General features: G+C 45.1%; 1 protein-coding gene across 2 annotated transcripts in view; it reads right to left on the minus strand.

The window, feature by feature from the left end:
* Window positions 1–21,646, minus strand: part of LOC127567879 (probable voltage-dependent R-type calcium channel subunit alpha-1E) — a 615,955-nt gene that overhangs the window by 259,675 nt on the left and 334,634 nt on the right. For both annotated transcript variants that reach the window (XM_052011039.1, XM_052011041.1), the window contains exon 14: window positions 234–346. In XM_052011039.1, the coding sequence (XP_051866999.1) occupies window positions 234–346 (113 nt within the window). The remainder of the gene's footprint in view (window positions 1–233; window positions 347–21,646) is intronic.

Consider the following 21,646-nt stretch of genomic DNA (forward strand, 5'->3'; position numbering starts at 1 on the left):
TAGATCTTTGTTCCCTTGTATTGCTGGCAACTTTTTTTTTCTTACAATGAAGACAGACCAAAATATGTGTTCAATTCCTCTGCCATTTCCTTATTTCCCATACTCTGCCATTTCCTTGTTCCCCATTATAGAGTCCAGTCAGCAGCAGCTGCCAGTGTGTGGGTGGTCACCAGTAAGGAGGTGGTCCCAGTGTTGGAAGTCTGACACAAGCCCCTGGTCTAACTTCTACTTACTTTGTGATCTTGAAAATTCGGAGTAATCTCAGTGCACGGAGAACGCTGATGCCAAATGATGTTTCTGGCCGAATCATTGTCCATACCACATCAAAGATACTGCCGATAATAACCTGCTGAGCAAAGGATTGAATTAGAGGTGGAAGCCAGGACATTGTTTGGGATATAGACTGGGATAACAAGTCAAGAGAGACAATGATACAAAGACTTGGTATAGTCTGGGACACTGGCTGAGACATAGACTGGAATATGGACCAGGGTGCAGGAAAGTATTGGGATGCAGGCTGCAATCTGTCTGAAGCAGACTGGGATACAGACTACAAGCCAGGCTGATGGACAGATTGGCATATAGAATGGAATACAAGCTGGGAGACAAGATGAGACACCCATGAGGGAACAGACAAGAATATAGGCTGTGAGATAGACTTGGATGTAGACCAGCCTGCAGATTTAGATTAATAACAGCATTAGTGTATAAGCTCTGTCATGGTATAGTTGTGTCTGATAGCAGACTTTTTGCAAGTATCTGAAACCAGTGCGATCAAACAGTACAACAGAGGACTGACAAGTTCTAATACCAGACAAAGTAAAACTGTCTCCCTGGAATAAAAGCAATGTTGGATGAGAGAAGACGGAAAGAACAAGATTGCTTGTGCCTGTGTCCTGAGTGTTTGTCTGTGAGTGAGTGCATGTGTCTGCATGCCCATGGTCAGTAATGTCAGCAGGGACCTGTCACCATGTCCACCTGTTTGAGCAGGGCCTGGTCTTCACACACCCTGCCAGTGGACCAAGAGCTCCCAGTCTGTGTGGTGGCTGCCCCGCAATAAAAGACATCACATACTGACAACGTTCACTCCCCAATTTTTATCGATGCGCCATAGAAAGCATCCTATCAGGATGCATCACCGCTTGTTACGGCAACTGCTCTGCCCAAGACTGCAAGAAACTGCAGAGAGTTGTGGACACAGCCCAGCACATCATGGAAACCAGCTGCCCCTCCATGGACTCTGTCTATACTTTTCGCTGCTTCAGTAAAGCAGCCAAAATAATCAAAGACCCCACCCACCCAGGACATCTCCCCCCCCTCCTATCAGACAGAAGATACAAGTGCCTGAAAGCATGTACCACCAGGCTCAAAGACAGCTTCTATCCAGCTGTTATAAGACTATTGAATGGTCCCCAGTACGATAAGATGGACTCTTGACCTTTCAAGCTACCTCGTTATGGCCTTGCATCTTATTGTCTACCTGCACTGCACTTTCTCTGTAACTGTAACACTTTATTCTGCATTCTGTTATTGCTTTTCCTTTGCATTACCTCACTGCACTGATGTGATGAAATGATCTGTATGGATGGCATGCAAAACAAGGTTTTTACTGTACCTTGGTAATCCGACAATAATAAACCAGTATACTAATTTACCAATTTTTACCAATCACTCACCAATACCTGGAGCACTGGGACCCTTGTGTACAACCCTGATAAGAACAGATCTAAATGTTGTCTGCTCCAACAGCCAAGCAATTCAGAGGCTTTAATGCTGGCCTCACTGCCCTGAATGAGGATAACAGACAGGAGATGGCCAGCTCAAATAACGAGGAGCAAAACTCTGATCATCCATGATCCCATTATTAGGAAATCTGGATGGTTCAGTATCTGGTGGTGATTCCATAAGACACAGAAGCAGAATTAGGCCATTCAGCCCCTTGATTCTGCTCTGTTGTTCGATCATGGCTGATTTATTTTTCCCTCTCGACCCCATTCTCCTGCCTTCTAATGCTCATTTTACTACAAAGGCGGCCCCACTTCCCACTCTCCCTCTGACACACCGAGACCGCAGCTTCCCCACTCCCAGACACATCAGGGCCCCAGTTCTGGCACTGCCTCTAACATAATGGGACCTCGATTCTACCTCTCCCTCTGACACACTGGGGGCTTGGTTCCCATGCTCCCTTTAACACACTGGGGCCCCAGTTCACACATTCCCTCTCACATCCTGGGGCTCTAGTTCCTGTGCTCCCTCTGACACACCAGGGCGCCATTTCTTGTGCTCCCTTGAAACTCACTGGGGCCCTGTTTCCCACTTAACTTCACTGGTTCACTGGAAGACTCATTACACTACTGTATAACACCTAAAAGAGGTGAATTAAAAGTATGTTGGAGCATTATTCAGGGTAATATCCAATAGAGTTACACTGCACGGAAACAGGCCCTTCAGCCCAACTCATGCATGCCAACCAAATTGTCCACCAAATAGCATGCTGGGATAATGTAGTTTTACTGTAGTGGGTATGCTTCCTTGAGGGGCAAACAGGAAGTGGGCGGCTGTCAAGAATGAGCTGGTCTGGAGTCTCTGCAACTTCTCCCTCTGGGAAGAGAAGAGCGGAGTGAATGATCTCAGAGATACTGTTATCATGACCATCCTCAAGAAAGGAGATCATCTAACTGGAGTAATTACAGAGGGACCTTCCTCTGTCTATAACAGGGCAAGTCATTGCAAAGGTCTCCCTCAACTGTCTCCTCCCTGTGGCTGAAGAGCTGCTCCATGAACCATGATTTGAATTCTGTCCATCGGGCGGCAACATGGACGATTCTTCATCATGCTACAAACTTGGACAACAGTACCAATCACCAGATGTGGCATTTCTCACCTTCACAGAAGCCTTCAATGGATTATGGATAATCCTTGTCAAATCCTCAACAATTCATTACCATTCTACATATGCTGCACAATTGTATGCAGACCATGAGTCTAACCAATGGTTTCACAGCAGACCTGAGCCCAAGATAGATAGGGTGCAGCAAGGCATACTTCATTGTCCCAAAACTTTTCTCAGTCTTCCTCGCTGCAATACTTCACCTTGCCTCCAACACCTCTTGCAGGAGTCAGGCTAATCTATACGATGAATGGGAAATGTGTCATCCTTTGTTGCTTCCATTCCAGAACCAAGGTGACTCTAACTCTAGTCAGCTCACTCTAGTAGACTGCAAATGCTTGTGCAAGGTAATTAGGAAAAGCCAACACGGTTTTATGAAAGGAAAACTGGAACTCAGTATACTGATCACAGGCACAGTTCTACTGTATTCTGGTTGTATGACTCCAGACTGTCACTCAATGTTTATGTGTCACACTCTAATAGGTGTGCATAAGTCCAAACACTGACCCTGATTATTACGCATGTAAGATTCCAAACACAATTACTCATTATTTTGGGTGAGGAATTCCTGACTCAAGTACCCACTGCAGTAAAACTCTGATAATCATTGTCCGGCTATTCAGAAATTCTGGCAGTTTGGAACCTGGCTCATCACAGGTAACGTTTGGCGTATTCACCAGGGCCCTGGTTCCTGTGATCACTCTGAAACATTGGGAAACTGGTACCCATGTTCCTCAGGCATAACGGCTCCCACGCTCCCTCTCCACTCACTGGAGACCATTTCACCCATTCCCTTCTGCTCACCACAGCCCCGGTTCTAGGGCTCCCTTAGACTCACTGAGACCTCGATTCCTGCGCTCCCTCCCATCTCATCAAGGGCCAGTTTGCCCTGCCTTTTGACCCCGTCCTGATGCAGGGTTTCCACCCAGAATGTCGACAATTCCTTTCCCCCCACCACAGATTCTGCTTGACCCACTGAGTTCCCCCAGCACATTGTTTGTTGCTCCGGTTCTGCCCTGCCTTTCGACTTATCTGTTTCACTGGAAAATGTATTATCATTCCACGCAACATCTAAAGAAGATGAATTTTAAAAAAATGTTGAGGTAATGATGGAAATAACTGCCAATAATCCGGAAAATCGGTTGTCCAGCACTGCCAATGTCCCAGGAGTGCCAGATGATTAGTAGATAAGGTAATGAAGTAAACATTCAGGTTGTTGGCTTTCATTAGCCCGAGCACAGACCTGGAGGTCATGGTACAATTTGGTTAGGCCACAGTGTGTGCATTTATGGTTATCACACTACAGGAAGGACATGATTGCACTAGGGAGGGAGTATGAAGGGAGGAGATTTAGTGGCATGGTGTCAGGGCATTGACACCATGAGCTGGTCATTGACTTCAGGAAGGTGGGGGCGGTGCAAATGCTCCTGCCTCCATCAATGATGCTGAAGGTTCAGAGATTCAAGTTCCTAGGAGTGAACATCACTCGTGTCCACTCCTGTCGTGGTCCAACCACGTAGATGCCATGGTTAAGAAAGCTCACCAGTGCGTCTATTTCCTCAGGAGGCCAAAGAAATTTGGCATGTCCCCGTTGACCCTCACCAACTTTTATCGATGCACCATAGAAAGCATCCTATCAGGATGCATCACAGCTTGCTATGGCAACTGCTCTGGTGTGACTGCAAGAAACTGCAGAGAGTTCTGAACACATCTCAGCACATCACGGAATCCAGCCTCCCCTCCATGGACTCTGTCTACACCTCTTGCTGCCATGGTAAAGCAGCCAACATAATCAAAGACCCCACCCACCCAGGAGGAAGGGGTTAGGTAGTGTGAGGGTGGTTTGATGGACGACACAACATGGTGGGCCGAAGGGCCTGTTTTGTGCTGTATGGTTCTATGGTTCTATGGTTCTATACCCCTTTGGATACTGTTGGGGGGGATATGACCTATCAAGGTACAGCAGCAGCAGCCAGGTCAGTGGCACCGTGGCCAGCTCTGAGGCTCAGCAGAGAAGGGTAAAATCAGGCAGGGCAATAGTAACAGGAACTCGATAGTCAGGGGGACAGACGGGAGCTTCTGTGCCGCAGAAGAGGATGGTGTGTTGCCTCCCGGGTGCCAGGGTCGAGGATGTCTCAGAACGGCTGCAGAACATTCTCAAGGGGGAGGGTGAGCAGCCAGAGTTCGTGGTGCAGGTTGATACCAACAACACAGGTAGAAAGGGATAAAGAGGTCCTGCGCAGTGAGAATAGGGAGTTAGGAAAGAGGCTGACAAGCAGGACCTCAAATGCAGTGATCTCTGGATTACTCCTGGTGCCATGTGCTAGTCAGGGCAGGAATAGAAAGATAGAACAGATGAATGTGCGGCTGAGGAACTGCTGCAGGGGGCAGGGTTTCAGGTTTTTGGATCATTGGAACCTCTTCAGGGGCAGAGGTGACCTGTAACTGAGGGGAACCAATATCTCGGCCAGGAGGTTCACTAATACCACTCAGGAGGGTTTAAACTAGTTTGGCAGGGGGGTGGGAACCAGAGCACCGGGTCAGAAAGTGGAAGGATTGAGGGAAAGGCAGATGTGATGACCAGTAAGTCTGTAAGGAAGAAGAGGTAAGAGCAAGGTAATAGACGCAATGGGACTGACAGGTTGAAGTGTGTTTATTTTAATGTTAGGAGTATTAGGGCTGATGAATTTAAAGCATAGATCAGTACATTAACTATCATGCTGTGACCATAACAGAGACTTGTGTGAGAGAGGCACAGGACTGGATGCTTAATGTTCCAGGGTTTTGATGTTTTAGAAAAGATAGAGAGGAAGGTAGAAGGAGTGGGGGTGGGGGGGGGGAGTTGTGCTATTAATCAGGGACAATATCACAGCTGCACTCAGAGAGGACATAATGGAGGGTTTATCCACCAAGTCTATATGGGTAGAACTCAAAAATAAGAAAGGTGCAATCACTCTGATGGGGTTATAATACAGACTCCCCAATAGCCGCTGGGATATTGAGCAACAGATAAGCAGCCAGATTAAGGAATGTTAGGGTTGTTGTCGTGGGTGACTTCAACTTCCCTAATATAGGCTGCGACCTCCTTAGTGCAAGAGGTTTAGATGAGGCGGAATTTATCAGGTGCATCCAGGAGGGCTTCTTAAATCAGTATGTGGATAGCCCAGTGAGAGGAGAGGCTGTACTGGACCTGGTGCTGGGTAATGAGCCTGGCCAGGTGACTGATCCTTTCAGTGGGAGAACAGTTAGGGAACAGTGACCACAACTCCTTAAGTTTTTAGATAACTATATGGTATATATGCATATACTTAAGCATGGACCTTGCAGCACAGTATTAAATTGGAGTAGGGCAAATTATGAGAGTATTAGGCAGGAAATAGGGAGAGTTAATTGTGAACAGATGTTTTTGGACAAGTCCACATCTGACATGTGGAGGGTGTTTAAAGACCAACTGCACAGAGAACAGGAGGTATGTTCCAGTGAGAAGGAAGGACAAGGATGGCAAGGTAAGGGAACCTTGAGAGGTGGTGAATTTAATCAAGAAGGAAAAGGAAGTGTATATAAGGTTTAGGAAGCTAAAATCAAATGGAGCCCTTGAGGATTATAAAGAAGCTAGAAAAGAACTCAAGAAGGGAATTAGGAGAGCCAGAAGAGGCCATGAAGAGTCCTTGGCAAGTAGGATTAAAGAGAATCCTAAGGCATTCTAGTGCATTCATACATCAAGTGCAAGAGGATAACTAGAGGCCAAACGATCCATTTTGCTTAAATGGAAGGATCCAATACCCCCTACTACTTTTCAATGGTTCTCTCAAACTATATCATGTTTAAACTTGGAAAAAATTAGGAGTGGTACTGTTGATCCTTTGCTTAAATTTGAGGAAGTTTGGAGTCCATTTATTCAATATTTTCACATGATATAGATCCCCTTATAATAACCTTTCAATTTAGAGGAACGGAGTTGACGACATAATATTGCTCTGTTTCTCCTGAGAAATTTTAGTCCAGTTTTTTTTTGTTTTTTTTGAATTTTCTTTTCTTTAGCTTAGTTTGGTTTGATATATTTTTTCTTATTGTTTTCGGGATTTTTTTTCTTTCTTTTATATTTTATAATAAATCTTTTTCTTTTATATTATATTCATTCACTAACAGATCATTGGATCTACAGTTTTTTTTTATACTTTATTGTTCTTTATGATTATCCATGTCATGATTGTTCTCCTGATCTCTTTGTATTTACATGTATAAACATTGATATATTAATCTGTATTAATTTGAAAACTAATAAAAAGATTGAAAAAGAAAGAGGATAACTAGAGAGAGCAGGTAGGACTACTCAAAGATAAAGCAGGAGACATGTGCTTGGAGGTGGAGGATGTGGGTTAGATCCTAAATGAGTACTTTGCATTGGTATTTATCAAGGAAAAGGATGTGGAGGATAAGGAGATCAGTGTGGAGTGTGCTAGTACGCTAGGGTATTTTGGGATAAAGAAGGATGTCGTGTTGGGTCTCTTAAAGAACATGATGGTGGATAAGTTCCCAGAGCCAGATGGGATATATCTCGGGCCAGATGGGATATATCTCAGGTTGTCGGGTGAGGCAAGAGATGAGATTTCTGGAGTCATGACAAAGATCTTCGTGTCCTCTCTAACCACAAGTGAGGTCCCGGAGGACTGGCAAATAGCTAATGTTGTTCCATATTTAAAGAAGGGAAATAGGGATAATTCTGGAAACTATGGACCAGTGAGTCTCATGTCAGTGGTAGGGAAGCTATTGAATAGGATTCTTAGGGATAGGATTTGTGAGCATTTGTAAAACCATGGCTTAATTAGGAAGAGTCAACATGGCTTTGTGCGGAGCAGGTCATGTCTTAGTAAACCTGATTGAGCTTTTCAAGGAGGTGATGAAGGTGATTGATGAAGGTAGAGCCATGGATATTGTCCACGTGGATTTAGTGAGGTGCTTGACAAGGTCCCTCATGGGAGGCTTATCCAGAGGATTAAGATGCATGGGAACCACATGAATTGGCCGTTTGGATTCAGAATTGGCTTGCCCATAGAAGACAGAGGGTAGTGGTCAATGGGACTTATTCTGGCTGGAGGTCCATGACTAGTGGTGTTCCGTAGGGATCTGTACTGGGATCTCTGCTGTCTGTGATATATATAAATGACCTGGATAGGTGGGTTAGTAGGTTCGCAGACGATACAAAGATTGGTGGTGTTGTGGATAGCGTAGAAGACTGCCAAAGGATACAGCAGGATATAGGTCAGTTGTGGAAATGGGCAGAGAAATGGCAGATGGAGTTTAATCTGAGCAAATGTGAGGTATTGCACTAAGGGAGATGAAATGTAAAGCGACAACACACTGTCAATGGCAAGACCCTTACCAGTGTTGATGTACAGTAGGATCTTGGGGTCCAAGTTCATAGCTCCCTGAAAGTGGCATGTTTGCCTTTATTAGTTGAGGAACTGAGTTCAAGAGTCAGGAAGTTATGTTGCAGCTTTATGAAACTCTAGTTAGGTCGCATCTGGAGTATTGCATTCAGTCCTGGTCACCCCCATTATAGGAAGGATGTGGAGAGGGTGAAGAAGAGGTTTACCAGGATGCTGCCTGGATTAGAGGAAATGTGCTACAAGGAGAGGTTGGACATATTTGGGTTGTTTTCTCTGGACTGGCGGAGACTGAGGGAGATCTAATTGAGGTTTATAAGATTAAGAGAGGCATAGATAGAGTAGACAGCTGGGATCTTTTTTCCCAGGGTTGAAATGTCTAATACTTGAGGGCATTCATTTAAGGTGAGAGGGGGTACGTTCAAAGGAGATGTGTGGGGCAAGTTTTTTACACAGAGAGTGGTGGGTGCCTGGAATGTTCTGCCAGGGGTGGTGGTGGAGGCAGATAAGATAGGTGCGTTCAAGAGGCTCTTCGCTGAATGTGCAGAGAATGGAGGGATATGGACATTGTGTAGGCAGAAGGGATTAGTTTAGTTATGCATTTAATTACTGGTTTAATTAGTTTAGCACAGAAATGGTGGGCCGAAGGGCCTGTTCCTGCGCTGTACTGTTCTATATTCATGGTTCCAGATGGGAATTCCAATGTATTTGCCAGTTCACATTTTGAGGTGATCATGGTCAAGTGTTTGGGGAGGGCTATGGAGTAGCTCAGTGAGTGGATGCAGTGCATTTTCCAGCAGGTACAGTAACACAGCAGCAGTGGTAGAAGGGGTGAATGTTTAGAGTGGAGGCCTGGGTGTCAGATGAACAGGCTGCTTTGTCCTGGATGGTGTCATGCTTCTCTAGTGTTGTTGGAATTGCACTCATTCAAGCAAGTGAAGAATACTTGATCATATTCCTGCCTGTGACTTGTAGATGGTGGAAAGGCATTGGGAGGTAAGGAGATGAGTCACTTGTGCAAGATGTTCAACTTTGAAGTGTTCTTAGAGCCAGAGTACTTATGTGGCTGGTCCCAGTTGAGTTTCTGGTCAATGGTGACCCTTCAGGATGTAGATGGTGGGTAAATCAGAAATAGAATGTAAGGAATAAGTGACATGACTCTCTCTTGACAGAGATGGATCTATCCTTCTGTGTAAACAAGATATACCTCTCCATTTTTCCACAAGGTCAGACGGATGTCAGTAGATATGTAACTACTAAACAGATTGGCTGTTCTTCAAGCATAGATCTTCAACACCGTGCTGAGCAAATTGTTGGCCCTATTTTTTTTTGCTGTAACCAGTGCTGTCAGCTGCTTTTTGACATCACATGGAGTTAATTTAAGAAGGTGAAAGCTGGCTTCTTTGATGGGGGACTAGATAAGGAAGAAGCCCAGATGGCACTTTGAGCTGAAACAAATATTTCAGCCTTGCATTTAGAATACACATATCGCACTCCACCATCATTGAGGTTGGGATGTTCTTGTAGCCCCCTTGTTTAAAAGTCTCCAACTGCTCATGGCTGTAATGCTTGGATCTGATCTGTTGATTGTGGAATTCTATTGTTTTGCATATTGCTTTGGCTGTTTAGCAGATATAGGCTGTATCTTGTATCTTCACCTGCTTTATTCACGTCTCATCCTGTTCTTGGCCTGTCTTTCCTCACTGAACCTGCATAGATCTCCTAATGGTAGGGTGTGGATATGCCAGACGCGGTTACAGATTATGGTGGAATGCAGTTCTGCTGCTGCTGATAGACTGTCTACTTCCCTCCACAGATGCTGTCTGACCCATTGAGTTCCTCCAGCATCTTTTCTTGCTCCAGATTCCAGCATCTGAAGTCTCTGGTGTCTCCTGGCTGCTAAATCTGTTTGGAATTGATTGCATTTAGCAGACAACACAATGGAAGATGCCTACAGAGTGGAGGTGGGACCCTTTCTTCTTGAGGACAGGGTGGCGGTCATTCCTATCAATGCTGTCAAAGACAAGTGTATCTACAACAGGTCAACGAGTGAGGAGAATGTCAAGCAGGGTTATCTCCCATGACTGGTTGGTCATCAGCTTGGGAGATCTAGTCTGGCAGGTATTTGGAGGGATACTGAGAGTTCATTCCTTGTTCTTACTACTCTATGTGTCCCTGCATGTGGTGTTCAACATGTACCGAGGGACGGTAGTTGACCACACTTGCCCTGATATCAGGAGACTTCAGGTTTACTGAAAATGCTACGGAGTATGGTCACTTCCTCCTGTTTACCACCACAGGTCCTCCCCAGGTTTCGACAGGCTTCCATTGCCGAGAACTGTTTGTAAACCGGTTGGTTCGCAAGTCAGAAATGCGGCCGCAAACCGAGCTCACACATGGCAAGAGATGCCCACAGCCCCACTGCAGCCGGCATCCATCCTGCCTGTCTCCCAAACACTCGCTCGTATCTGTGGACTGGGCATAAGTCGGGTGCTCATACCCTGGGAGTACCTGGCGATGAGAAGTTGTGATGGCGATGAGAGGATGTCCTTGCCAGAAAGCTGTGATTCTGTGAGGACTACTATGCCACATTGCCACTTGACTATTCTGTAGGAGGGCTATCCCAGCTGAGGGCACCATTCCTCAAACACTGGTGAGAAGGGACTTTTCAGAATCAGATAGATTGGGTGTGCCTTTGCAATGTCTAAATCTGCTGCTTGAGCCAAGACTTACTGTGTTTTGAAGTAGCAATATGGGGCCCTTTCAAAGCACAGTTAGAAGTCAACCACTTTGTAGTTTGCCCTGTATGAGCCAGACTGGTAATAAAAGCAGATTACCTTCCCTGGAGGACAACCATGTGCCAGATGGATATTTTTGACAATCTGCCAGTTTCATGGTCACCACTATTAATATCTTTTTTTATGCTTAATTATTTAATAACAGTACTTAAATCCCCCCGCTGCCATGGATGGATTTGAACTCATGTTTCCAGACCATTAGGCCAGCCCTCTGCATTACTAGAGCAATAATTTAATCACCAGGCTACTGCTTCCCATACAGATATCTGACAACAGACACAATTGCAGGAAACTTATAGCAGGCAGAGATATACAGTGCCAATGTAATGTGAAGTCATGCAGTATTGCAGTAATATAGGGGGCTTAAAGCAGACACAATCAGACAGTGGAGACACAAGAGACTGGAGATACTGGAATCTAGAGCAGCCCAGTACCAGGCACAGTCACATGATACGAACAAGGTTCTGATTCCAGAAACAGAGCCAGTAATATTGCGGAAATGACACAAAGAACAGGCACAGAATACAAGATGTTGCTGAGGCCACATTTGGAATATTGTGCTCAGCTTTGGTTACCCTGCTATGGGAAAGATGCTATTAAGCCGGAAAGAGTGCAGTGGAGATTTACGAAGATGCTGCTGGGACTTGAGGGACTGAGTTATGGAGAGAGGTTGAGCAGGTTGAGACTTCATTCATTGGAGCATAGGAGAATGAGGGGTGATCTTATAAAGGTGTATAAAATCATGAGGGACATTGATAGGGTGAACACACACAGTCTTTTTTCCCAGGGTTGGGGAATCAAGAACTAGAGGGCATAGGTTAAGATGAAAGGGGAGAGATTTAATAGGAACTTGAGGGGCAACTTTTTCACCCAGAGAGTGGTCAGTATATGGAATGAGCTGCCAGAGGAAGAGGTTGAGGCAGATACATTAACAATGTTTAAAAGACACTTGGACAGGTACATGGATAGGAAACATTTAGAGGGATATGGGCCAAATGTGGTCAAATGTGATTAGCTTAGATGGGAATCTTGGTCAGCATGGACCAGTTGAGCCAAGGGGCCTGTTTCCATGATATATTTATTCTATGACAATACCACAGTGAGCTGTTGTAGCCACAGCCACACAGTTTGAAAGCCTCTGATACCAAGCACAATCATAGAGCACTGCTGGGGTATGGTGCCAGTCACAATGATACAGGGCCATCTACTATGGCAGGGTGTAGTACAAGACAGTCAGACAGTACCATCACAGATGACTATTAGGTGCTGTTGAAATCAAATAAAAACTGCAGATGCTGCAAATCTGAAATTAAAACAGAAACTGTAAGAAACACTCAGCAGACCAGGCAGCATCTATGGGAAGAGAAACAGAGTCAATGTTTCAGGTAAGAGACCCTTCATCACATGAGTTACATTTCCATAGATACTACCAAACCTGCTGAATGTTTTCTGTTCAGGTCCTCTTGTTGGGCATTGCAAGGGGACTTCAGGATCCAAGCCCAGATTCTTTCCCAGTTTACTGTATAGATTTGGTACCAGGTACAGTCGCGCTTTGTTCACAGGGTCTGACAATTGATAAAGTCACGCAGTACAACACCTTAGTATCCTTACGTATTGTGAAGGGTCGTGGCTGTCACATGACAACACTGACCCCATCTGGTCAGATGAAAACACTGACTCTATCTGGTCGGAAGACACACCACTGTCAATCAAGGTTTGGCTCCACCCCTGCCCCTCTGGGTACACCTGACGATTGGTCGCTTTAAACACTTTTGTACCTGGCTCACTTGGCCATTGGCCCTTTTGAACTACCTGGGCTGGACCACCCCCAGCCCTCCAGCACTATAAAGAGTGCCGCATGTGCTTGGTTCACTATCTTTGTTGTTTCCGAGGGACACTGAGGTAAACTGTGCACTGCTTTAAGAGTAATTAGTTAAGGATCCCTCTAGCATAAAGCCGATGCTTGCACTGAGTCGAGGAGGGTGGCAGGCATCGTATTGTTTCTTCCTTGATTTGTTCGTACACAGTTTGTTCTGTGTGTGTGTGTGTGTGTGTGTGTGTGTGTGTGTGTGTGTGTGTCTGTGTGTCTGTGTGCGCGCGCGCATGTGTGCATCTCACCCTTGTTGCAATCCCCCCCACATTCGCGATCACCCGTGTGTATGTGTGTATTGCCCCTGTTATTTTTTCTTGTGTTTGTCTTTGTAAATAAAATTATTTTAACTCCAAAGACTGTGTCCAGAGTCCTTGCCCTTTGAGACCTTATGAACTTGTCTTACAACATCTTAACATCATGGAAAGTCCCCACATGCTTTATCAATCTCTGAGCCAGAAGACATTGGGATAAGTAACCAAAAGCATGGTCACTAAATGAAAAAGGGAGGGAGAGGAATTGGGAGGTACACAGTGGGAATTCCAAAGTCACAATGAACATTATTAGTACTGTTAAATTCAGAGAGGAGTCAGATGTTGGAATATCACAAACAACTGAAGGAGTTAGAGCCCTAGTGAGTATTACAAAGGAAGGGGCGAAGACAAGCAGGGAGTTGAAAGCTAGAATAAAGATTTTAAACTTAAGGGCACAGACTCCCTTGCAGTGGTCTGTCGTTACGAGCTCTGGTCTGTTGATCTCATTCCACAGGGGACTTTCATTTCTTAATTCAGAGAATCATAGAATCGTGCAGCACAGACATGAGCCCTTTCACCCCACTTCACCCATGCCGACCATGATGTCTACCTACACTAATCCCATTTGCCTGCATTAGGCCCATATCCCTCTACACCTTTCTTATCCAATTGAACCTGCCTCCACCACCTCCTCTCTCAGCTCATTCCAGATAAACACCACCCTCTGTGTGAAAAACTTACCCATCAGGTCCTTTTAAATTTCTCCCCTCTCACTTTAAACTTGTGCTCTCTAGTTCTAGACCCCCTGCTCTGGGACAAATCCTCTGACTGTCTATCATATCTATGCCCCTCATAATTTTATAAACCTCTATAAGGTCACCCCTTAGCCTCCTATGTTCCAGTGAGAACAAACCCAGCCTATCCGATCTCTCCTTATAACTGCAGCCCTCAATTCCCGGCAACATCCTGGTGAGTCTCTCCCACACTCTCTCTGTTGCTACCACATCCTTCCTGTAGTGTGGTAACCAGAACTGTACACAATACTCCAAATGTGGTTTAACCAATGTTTGTGCAGCTGCAACATTAAGTACCAAAAAATGTCCAGGTCTGGCAAAATAATTTCCCATTTGGCACCAAGTTGGGGATCCTGAGCAGGAGCTGTGCCTCCAGACCATGTTAGATCTCCCAGCTGCGACATCCTTCTCAGGGCAGGCTGTCACAGCATTCCTCAGTTGACATTGGTTTCTTATATAGAACATAGGACAGGCCCTTTGGCACACAAGGTTGTGCCGAACTATGTAAACTCGTAATTAAATGCCTAAATAAATTAATCCCTTCTGCCTACACAATGTCCATATTCCTCCATTCTCTGCACATTCATTTGCCTATCTAGGAGCCCCTTAAATGCCTCTTTTGTATTTGCCTCCACCACCACCCCTGGCAGCGCATTCCAGGCACCCACCACTCTCTGTGTAAAAAACTTATCCCACACATCTCCTTTGAATTTACCCCCTCTCACCTTAAATGCATGCCTTCTAGTATTAGACATTTCAACCCCATGAAAATGATACCAGTTGTCTACTCTATCTATGCCTCTCATAATCTTCTAAACTTCTATCAGGTCTCCCTTCAGCCTCTGCTACCCCAGAGAAAACAACCCAAGTTTGTCCAAACTCTCCTCATAGCACATGCCCTCTAATTCAGGCAGCATCCTAGTAAACCTCTTCTGCACCCTCTCCAAAGCCTCCACATCCTTCCTGTAACAGGGCAACCAGAATTGAATGCCATCCTTGTTTGTGCAGCTTGCATTTAGAAACATAAAAACATAGAAAAACCTGCAGCACAATTCAGGCCCTTTGGCCCACAAAGCTGTGCCGAACATGTCCCTGCCCTAGAAATTACTAGGCTTACCCATAGCCCTCTATTTTTCTCAGCTCCATGTACCTATCCAACAGTCTCTTAAAAGACCCTATCGTATCAGCCTCCACCACCGTTGCCGGCAGCCCATTCCACGCACTCACCACTCTCTGAGTGAAAAACTTACCCCTGACATCTCCTCTATACCTACTCCCCAGCACCTTAAACCTATGTCCTCTTGTGGCCATCATTTCAGCCCTGGGGAAAAGCCTCTGACTATCTACCTGATCAATGCCTCTCATCATCTTATACACCTCTATCAGGTCCCCCCTCATCCTCTGTCGGTCCAAGGAGAAAAGGCCAAGTTCCCTCAACCTGCTTTCATAAGGCATGCTCCACATTCCAGGCAGCATCCTTGTAAATCTCTTCTGCACCCTCTCTATGGCTTCCACATCTTTCCTGTAGTGAGGTGACCGGAACTGAGCACAGCACTCCAAATGGGGTCTGACCAGGGTCCTATATAGCTGCAACAATACCTCTCAGCTCCTAAATTCAATTCCACGATTGATGAAGGACAATACACCATATGTCTTCTTAACCACAGAGTCAACCTGCATAGCCGCTTTGAGTGTCCTATGGACTCGGACCCCAAGATCCCTCTGATCCTCCACACTGCCAAGAGTCTTACCATTAATACTAGATTCTGCCATCATATTTGACCAACCAAAATGAACGACTTCACACTTATCTGGGTTGAACTGCATCTGCCACTTCTCAGCCCAACTTTGCATCCTATCTATGTCCCACTGTAACCTCTGACAGCCCTCTATACTATCCACAACACATCCAACCTTTGTGTCATCCGCAAACTTACTAACCCATCCCTCCACTTCCTCATCCAGGTCGTATATAAAAATCACAAAGAGTAAGGGTCCCAGAACAGATCCCTGAGGTACACCAATGGTCACTGACCTCCATGCAGATACGACCCTTCAACAACCACTCTTTGCCTTCTGTGGGCCAGCCAGTTCTAAATCCACATTGCAATGTCCCCTTGGATCCCATGCCTCCTTACTTTCTCAATAATTTCAAGCTGGCTATCAGGTAGGTAGCAATGGCATCAGGTTTTAGTTTAGCGTTTGGTGCTTCCTCTACATTTGCAGGCGTGAGTTTATTCAGGAAGGCCCCTGCTCACTGACTTCAGTGATGAAACCAAAAGATTCCATACATTCAGTCCATCTTTGACGTCTTGTGGCATTTGCAGTGTCCAGCAGCTGTGTCAGTGGACAGGTCGCCTGGCACTCTACATTGTCTCTTCAGCCTGACGCAGCCTTTGACAGGGTGATTCCAGATTTTATCAAGCTCTATTGCAGGACACCTACTATTAAATGGATCACCTATGCATTATCACAATGATCTTCTGCCAGTACGCATAGTACTGACACCAGGGAACAATGGACTATTATCAGACACAGTAATGCCATATTACAAGGGTCTGTCTGGATGGCAAGCAAACAAATGGTTTTCACTGTATCGGTACACATGACAATAATATGCCAGTACCAATACCTGTTCAAATGTCTTTTAAATGTCGTTAATGTACCTGCCTCAACCACTTCCTCTAGCAACTCATTCCATGTACTGACCACCCTCTGCATGAAGAAGTTACCCCTCAGGTTCCTATTAAATCTCTCCCCTCTCACCTTAAACCTCTCCCTTGATTCCCCTGGGTAAACAACTGAGTGCATTCACTCTTTCTATGCTCCTCATGATTTCGTACAACTCTTCAAGGTCAACTTTCAGTCTCCTATGCTCCAAAGAAGTCTTAGCTTGCCCAAAATCTTATTATAACTCAGGACCTTGAGTCCTGGCAACATTCTCATAATGCAGGGTCTTAACCAAGACGTCAACAGTTCCTTTCTCCCCACGGATGCTGCTCGACCCACTGAGTTCCACCAGTAGTTTGTTTTTATGCATCAGTCATTAACCTTTGCTTCCTGCCACTGACCCACACTTGGGCTTTTACTCTTATGACCAGCCTGCCATGTGGGGCTTTATTAAGACCCTTGCTAAAGTCCACGTGCTCTAATCAGACACCATCACACTGTACTGGAGGGGACTGCCACCAGAATCATAGAATCACAGAAACACATGGCACAGAAAGGGGCCGTTTTGGCCCACCACATCCATACTGACCACGATGCCTGTGTCCCTCTACACCTCTCCTATCCAAGTACCTGTTCAAATGTCCATTAAACATTGCAATTGTATCTACCTCCTCCACCCCCAGCAGCTTGTTCCAGATAATCACCACCCTCTGTTTGAAAAACTTACCCCTCAGATCTCCTTTACATTTCTCCCCTCTCACCTTAAACCTGTGCCTTCTAGTTCTAGACTCCCTTACCCTGGGAAAAATCCCTCCCCTGCCTCTGCCTCTGCCCTTATAATTTTATAAACTTCTTTAAGGTCACCTCTCGGCCTCCGCCATTCCAGTGAGAACAAACCCAACTTATCCAAACTCTCCTTATAACTACAGCCCTCCATTCCCGGCAACATCCTGGTTAATCTCTTCTGCACCCTCTCTATTGCTGCCACATCCTTCCAGTGGTATGCTGACCAGAAATGTACATAATGCTCCTGATTTGGCCTTACCAATGTTTTGTTCAGCTGCAAAAGGACATCCCAACTCTAATACTCAATGCCTCACCCTATGAAGTCAAGAATATAAAATGTCTTCTTTGCTACCCTATCTACCTGTGTCTCCATTTTCAGGGAATTATGGATTTTCAGTTGAAGGTCCTTTAGTATATAAATGCTCCAAAGATCCCTGCCATTTACTCGATATGTCTGAATTTGACTCCCCAAGTGCATTACCTCACACTTGTTTGGATGAAATTCCATCTGCCACCACTTCACCTAACTTTCCAGTTGATCTATGTCCCACTGTAACCTTAAACAACCTTCTTTGCACAGGTACTACTCCACCAATTTTTGTGTTGCCTGCAAAATTACTAATCAGACCACCTATATTCTCATCTAAGTCATGCAAACAACAGCTGTCTCCTCCCTTGTGTCTCGTAGCATCCTGGGTTAAATCCCATCAGGACCCGGGGATTATCCACTCAAATGTGTGCCAATATTTCTCACACTTCCTCCTTCCTGATACAGACATGCTCCAGAATATCAGCATGACTCTCCAGCCTCCACATCCTGCTCCCTGGTGAATACCCATGAGCAATACCCACTCAGTAGCACAGAAATCTGCCACCAGATGCCATCAGGCTGAAACAAGAATCTAGTACAAGGCACAGTCACACATTATGGCGGAGGCTTGTTACCAAACACTTGATCGTCCTTACTGATCCTCTGCACAAAATCAATCAAGTTAGTTTGACACAACCTTCCCTGAAAAAATGCCTGCTAGCTCTTCCTAATTCAACCGTGCTTTCTAAATGAAGGCTTATAATGTTGCTAAGAATGGATAATTTGCTACAACTGGTTAAACTGCAATTTGCTTACCACTAAAACAAGTCCACCGCAGGCACCATCTCCCTGGCCCTACACTCATCTCTAGAGTATCTGGACAGTAAAGACACCAACGTCAGACTACTATTTATTGACTACAGCTCCACCTTCAATACTATTATTCACAGCAAACTCATCTCCCGACTCTGAGACCTGGGACTCAAAACCTCTCTTTGCAACTGGATCTTTGACTTCCTGACCAACAGACCACAATCAGTAAGAATAGGCAGCAACACCCCTGCCATGATTATCCTCAACACTGGTGCCCCACAAGGCTGCGTCCTCATCCCCCTACTTTACTTTCTATACCCTCTCGACTGTGTGGCCAGATTCTGCTCTAACTCCATCTGCAAGTTTGCAGATGATAACACCATAGTGGGCTGAATCTCAGATAATGATGAGTCGGAGTACAGGAAGAAGATAGTGACATGGTGTCATGACAACAACCTTTCCCTCAATGTCAGCAAAACAAAAGAGCTGATCAATGACTTCAGGAAACGGGAGCGGTGCACAATGCACCAGTCTACATCAATGGTGCTGAGGTCGAGAGGGTTGAGAGCTTCAAGTTCCTGGGAGTGAACATCACCAATAGCCTGTCCTAGTCCAACCACATAGATGCCATGTCCAAGAAAGTGCACCAATGCCTCCACTTCCTCAGGAGGCTAAAGAAATTTGGTACATTCCCATTGACCCTCACCAATTTTTATCAATGCACCATGGAAAGCATTCTGTCCAGGTGCATCACAGCTTGGTATGGCAACTGCTCTGTCCAAGACCACAAGAAACTGCAACGAGTTGTGGACACAGCTCAGCACATCATGGAAACCAGCCTCCCCTCCAGGGACTCTGTCTACACTTCTAGTTGACTTGGTAAAGCAGCCAACATAATCAAAGACCCCAACCGCCTGGGTCATTCTCTCTTCACCGTCCTCCTGTTGGGCAGAAGACACAAAAGCCTGAAAGCACGTACCACCAGACTCAAGAACAGCTTCGATTCTGCTGTTATAAGACTATTGAACAGCACCCTAGTACAATAAGATGGACTCTTGACCTCACAATCTACCTCATTATGGCCTTACACCATATTGTCTACCTGTACTGCACTTTCTCTGTAACTGTAACACTTTATTCTGCATTCTGTTATTGCTTTTCCATTGTACTACCCTGGCATACTGATGTGATGAAATGATCTGTATGGATGACATGCAAAACAATGTTTTTCACTGTACCTCGGTACATGTGACAATAACAGACCAATTTATCAATTTACCAATTTAAACTGATTGGTCTGTAATTACTCAGTTTATCCCTTGGTCATTGATGTAGAGATGAGACGTTATCTCCTCAAGAACTGGTCACCTCTACCAGTAACATCTGGGATAGATGCATCTCCCACAGGTGGACAGATGAAGCTGAGGTCAGGTAAGTTTATCACTTGTGTTGCTTCACTCACTACTTGCCATAAATCCATTCTGACCACAATCCCTTCAGACTCAGCCAGCTTGACCCGTGGTGCTGTTACCAAACCACTGTTGGTAGTAAGTTCCCCCATAGTATATTCCAAGTTTTATTTAACATGGAGGAGCACTGATTCATCAGCTGAGAAAGGATGATAGATGATAATCAGGAGTAGATCTCCTTGCCCATTTTTACCTTGGGGCACTTCATGGGATCTGGAGTCAATGTGAGCAGTCCCAGGGCGAATCCATCCCTGAAGGGAGGGGCCATCCTGTCTGTACGATAGGACATACACAAGAATTGTGATGGAAGAGTCTGGCATGCTGCCTAAGGTATGATTAAAGTCAGCCAGGCAATACAACAAGACATTGATAACAGCACAGTCTCACGGTACAGCTGTTGTCCATTACTGAATTAAAGATGTATGATACCAGATACAGGCATACAATACTATCGGTGGTAGTATCAAATACCAGATAAAGTCACAATATTCTGGCATCAATCGCAGTCGCACAATATGATAGGGACACAGTCACACTCGACAACAGACATCAGATACTGTCAGACTGCACCACGCAGAGGTGATACAGACACAGCCATTTGGTATTGCAAAGGTTTGAAATCAGACAGCCAAACTAAATTACAGGCATCTGATCCTTAAGACAGTCACAGGAATTTTGGGTCCGATATCTAACACATTCCAACACTCTGTCAGATGTCTGATATCAGATATCTCTGCCCACTACTACAGGGGCTGATAGCAGATAGCATGAGACAGGGCTGTCATGTGAAATTACTAGGGTCTGATATCAGTTAGCTGCATCTTGCTGTAGGGGTCCACTACCAGACAAAGGCACACAGTACTGCAGGGTTCAGCTAGCAGACAAAGGCACACAGTACTGCAGGGGTCTGCCACCAGACAAAGGCACACAGTACTGCAGGGGCCTGCTACCGGACAAAGGCACACAGTACTGCAGGAGTCAGATACCAGACAAAGGCACACAGTACTGCAAGGGTCTGCTACCAGATAAAGGCACACAGTACTGCAGGGATCTGCTACCAGACAAAGGCACACAGTACTGCAGGGATCTGCTACCAGACAAAGGCACACAGTACTGCAGGGGTCTGCTACCAGACAAAGGCACACAGTACTGCAGGGATCTGCTACCAGACAAAGGCACACAGTACTGCAGGGGTCTGCTACTGGACAAAGGCACACAGTACTGATAAGATTAAAGAAACTGATAAAAAATACTCTGTCGCTCCTAATTTGGAGCTTTATAAAAGGAGAATTGAACTTCAATTGCAACACAGTTTGTTATTAACATCTCCAACTGAAAATCAACTACTCAAAACTAGGAGTCAGTTTGATATACATGGTGATAAATCTGGTGAATTACTGGCCAACCAACTGAAAGCTGCTTCAACTAAACGTCAGATTATTGTCTTTCTTTTTCAATCTTTTCATTAAATTTCAAATTAATACACATAACAATAGTAATTATACACATGGTGCAAAGAGATCGGGATTACAATAATAACAGTTGACATATACAAACACAGGGAGTAAAATATATCTAATCTGAACCTCCCAATTTCTTACTAAA

The sequence above is a fragment of the Pristis pectinata genome, chromosome 3, assembly GCF_009764475.1.
Source record: "Pristis pectinata isolate sPriPec2 chromosome 3, sPriPec2.1.pri, whole genome shotgun sequence".
NCBI lineage: Eukaryota > Metazoa > Chordata > Chondrichthyes > Rhinopristiformes > Pristidae > Pristis > Pristis pectinata.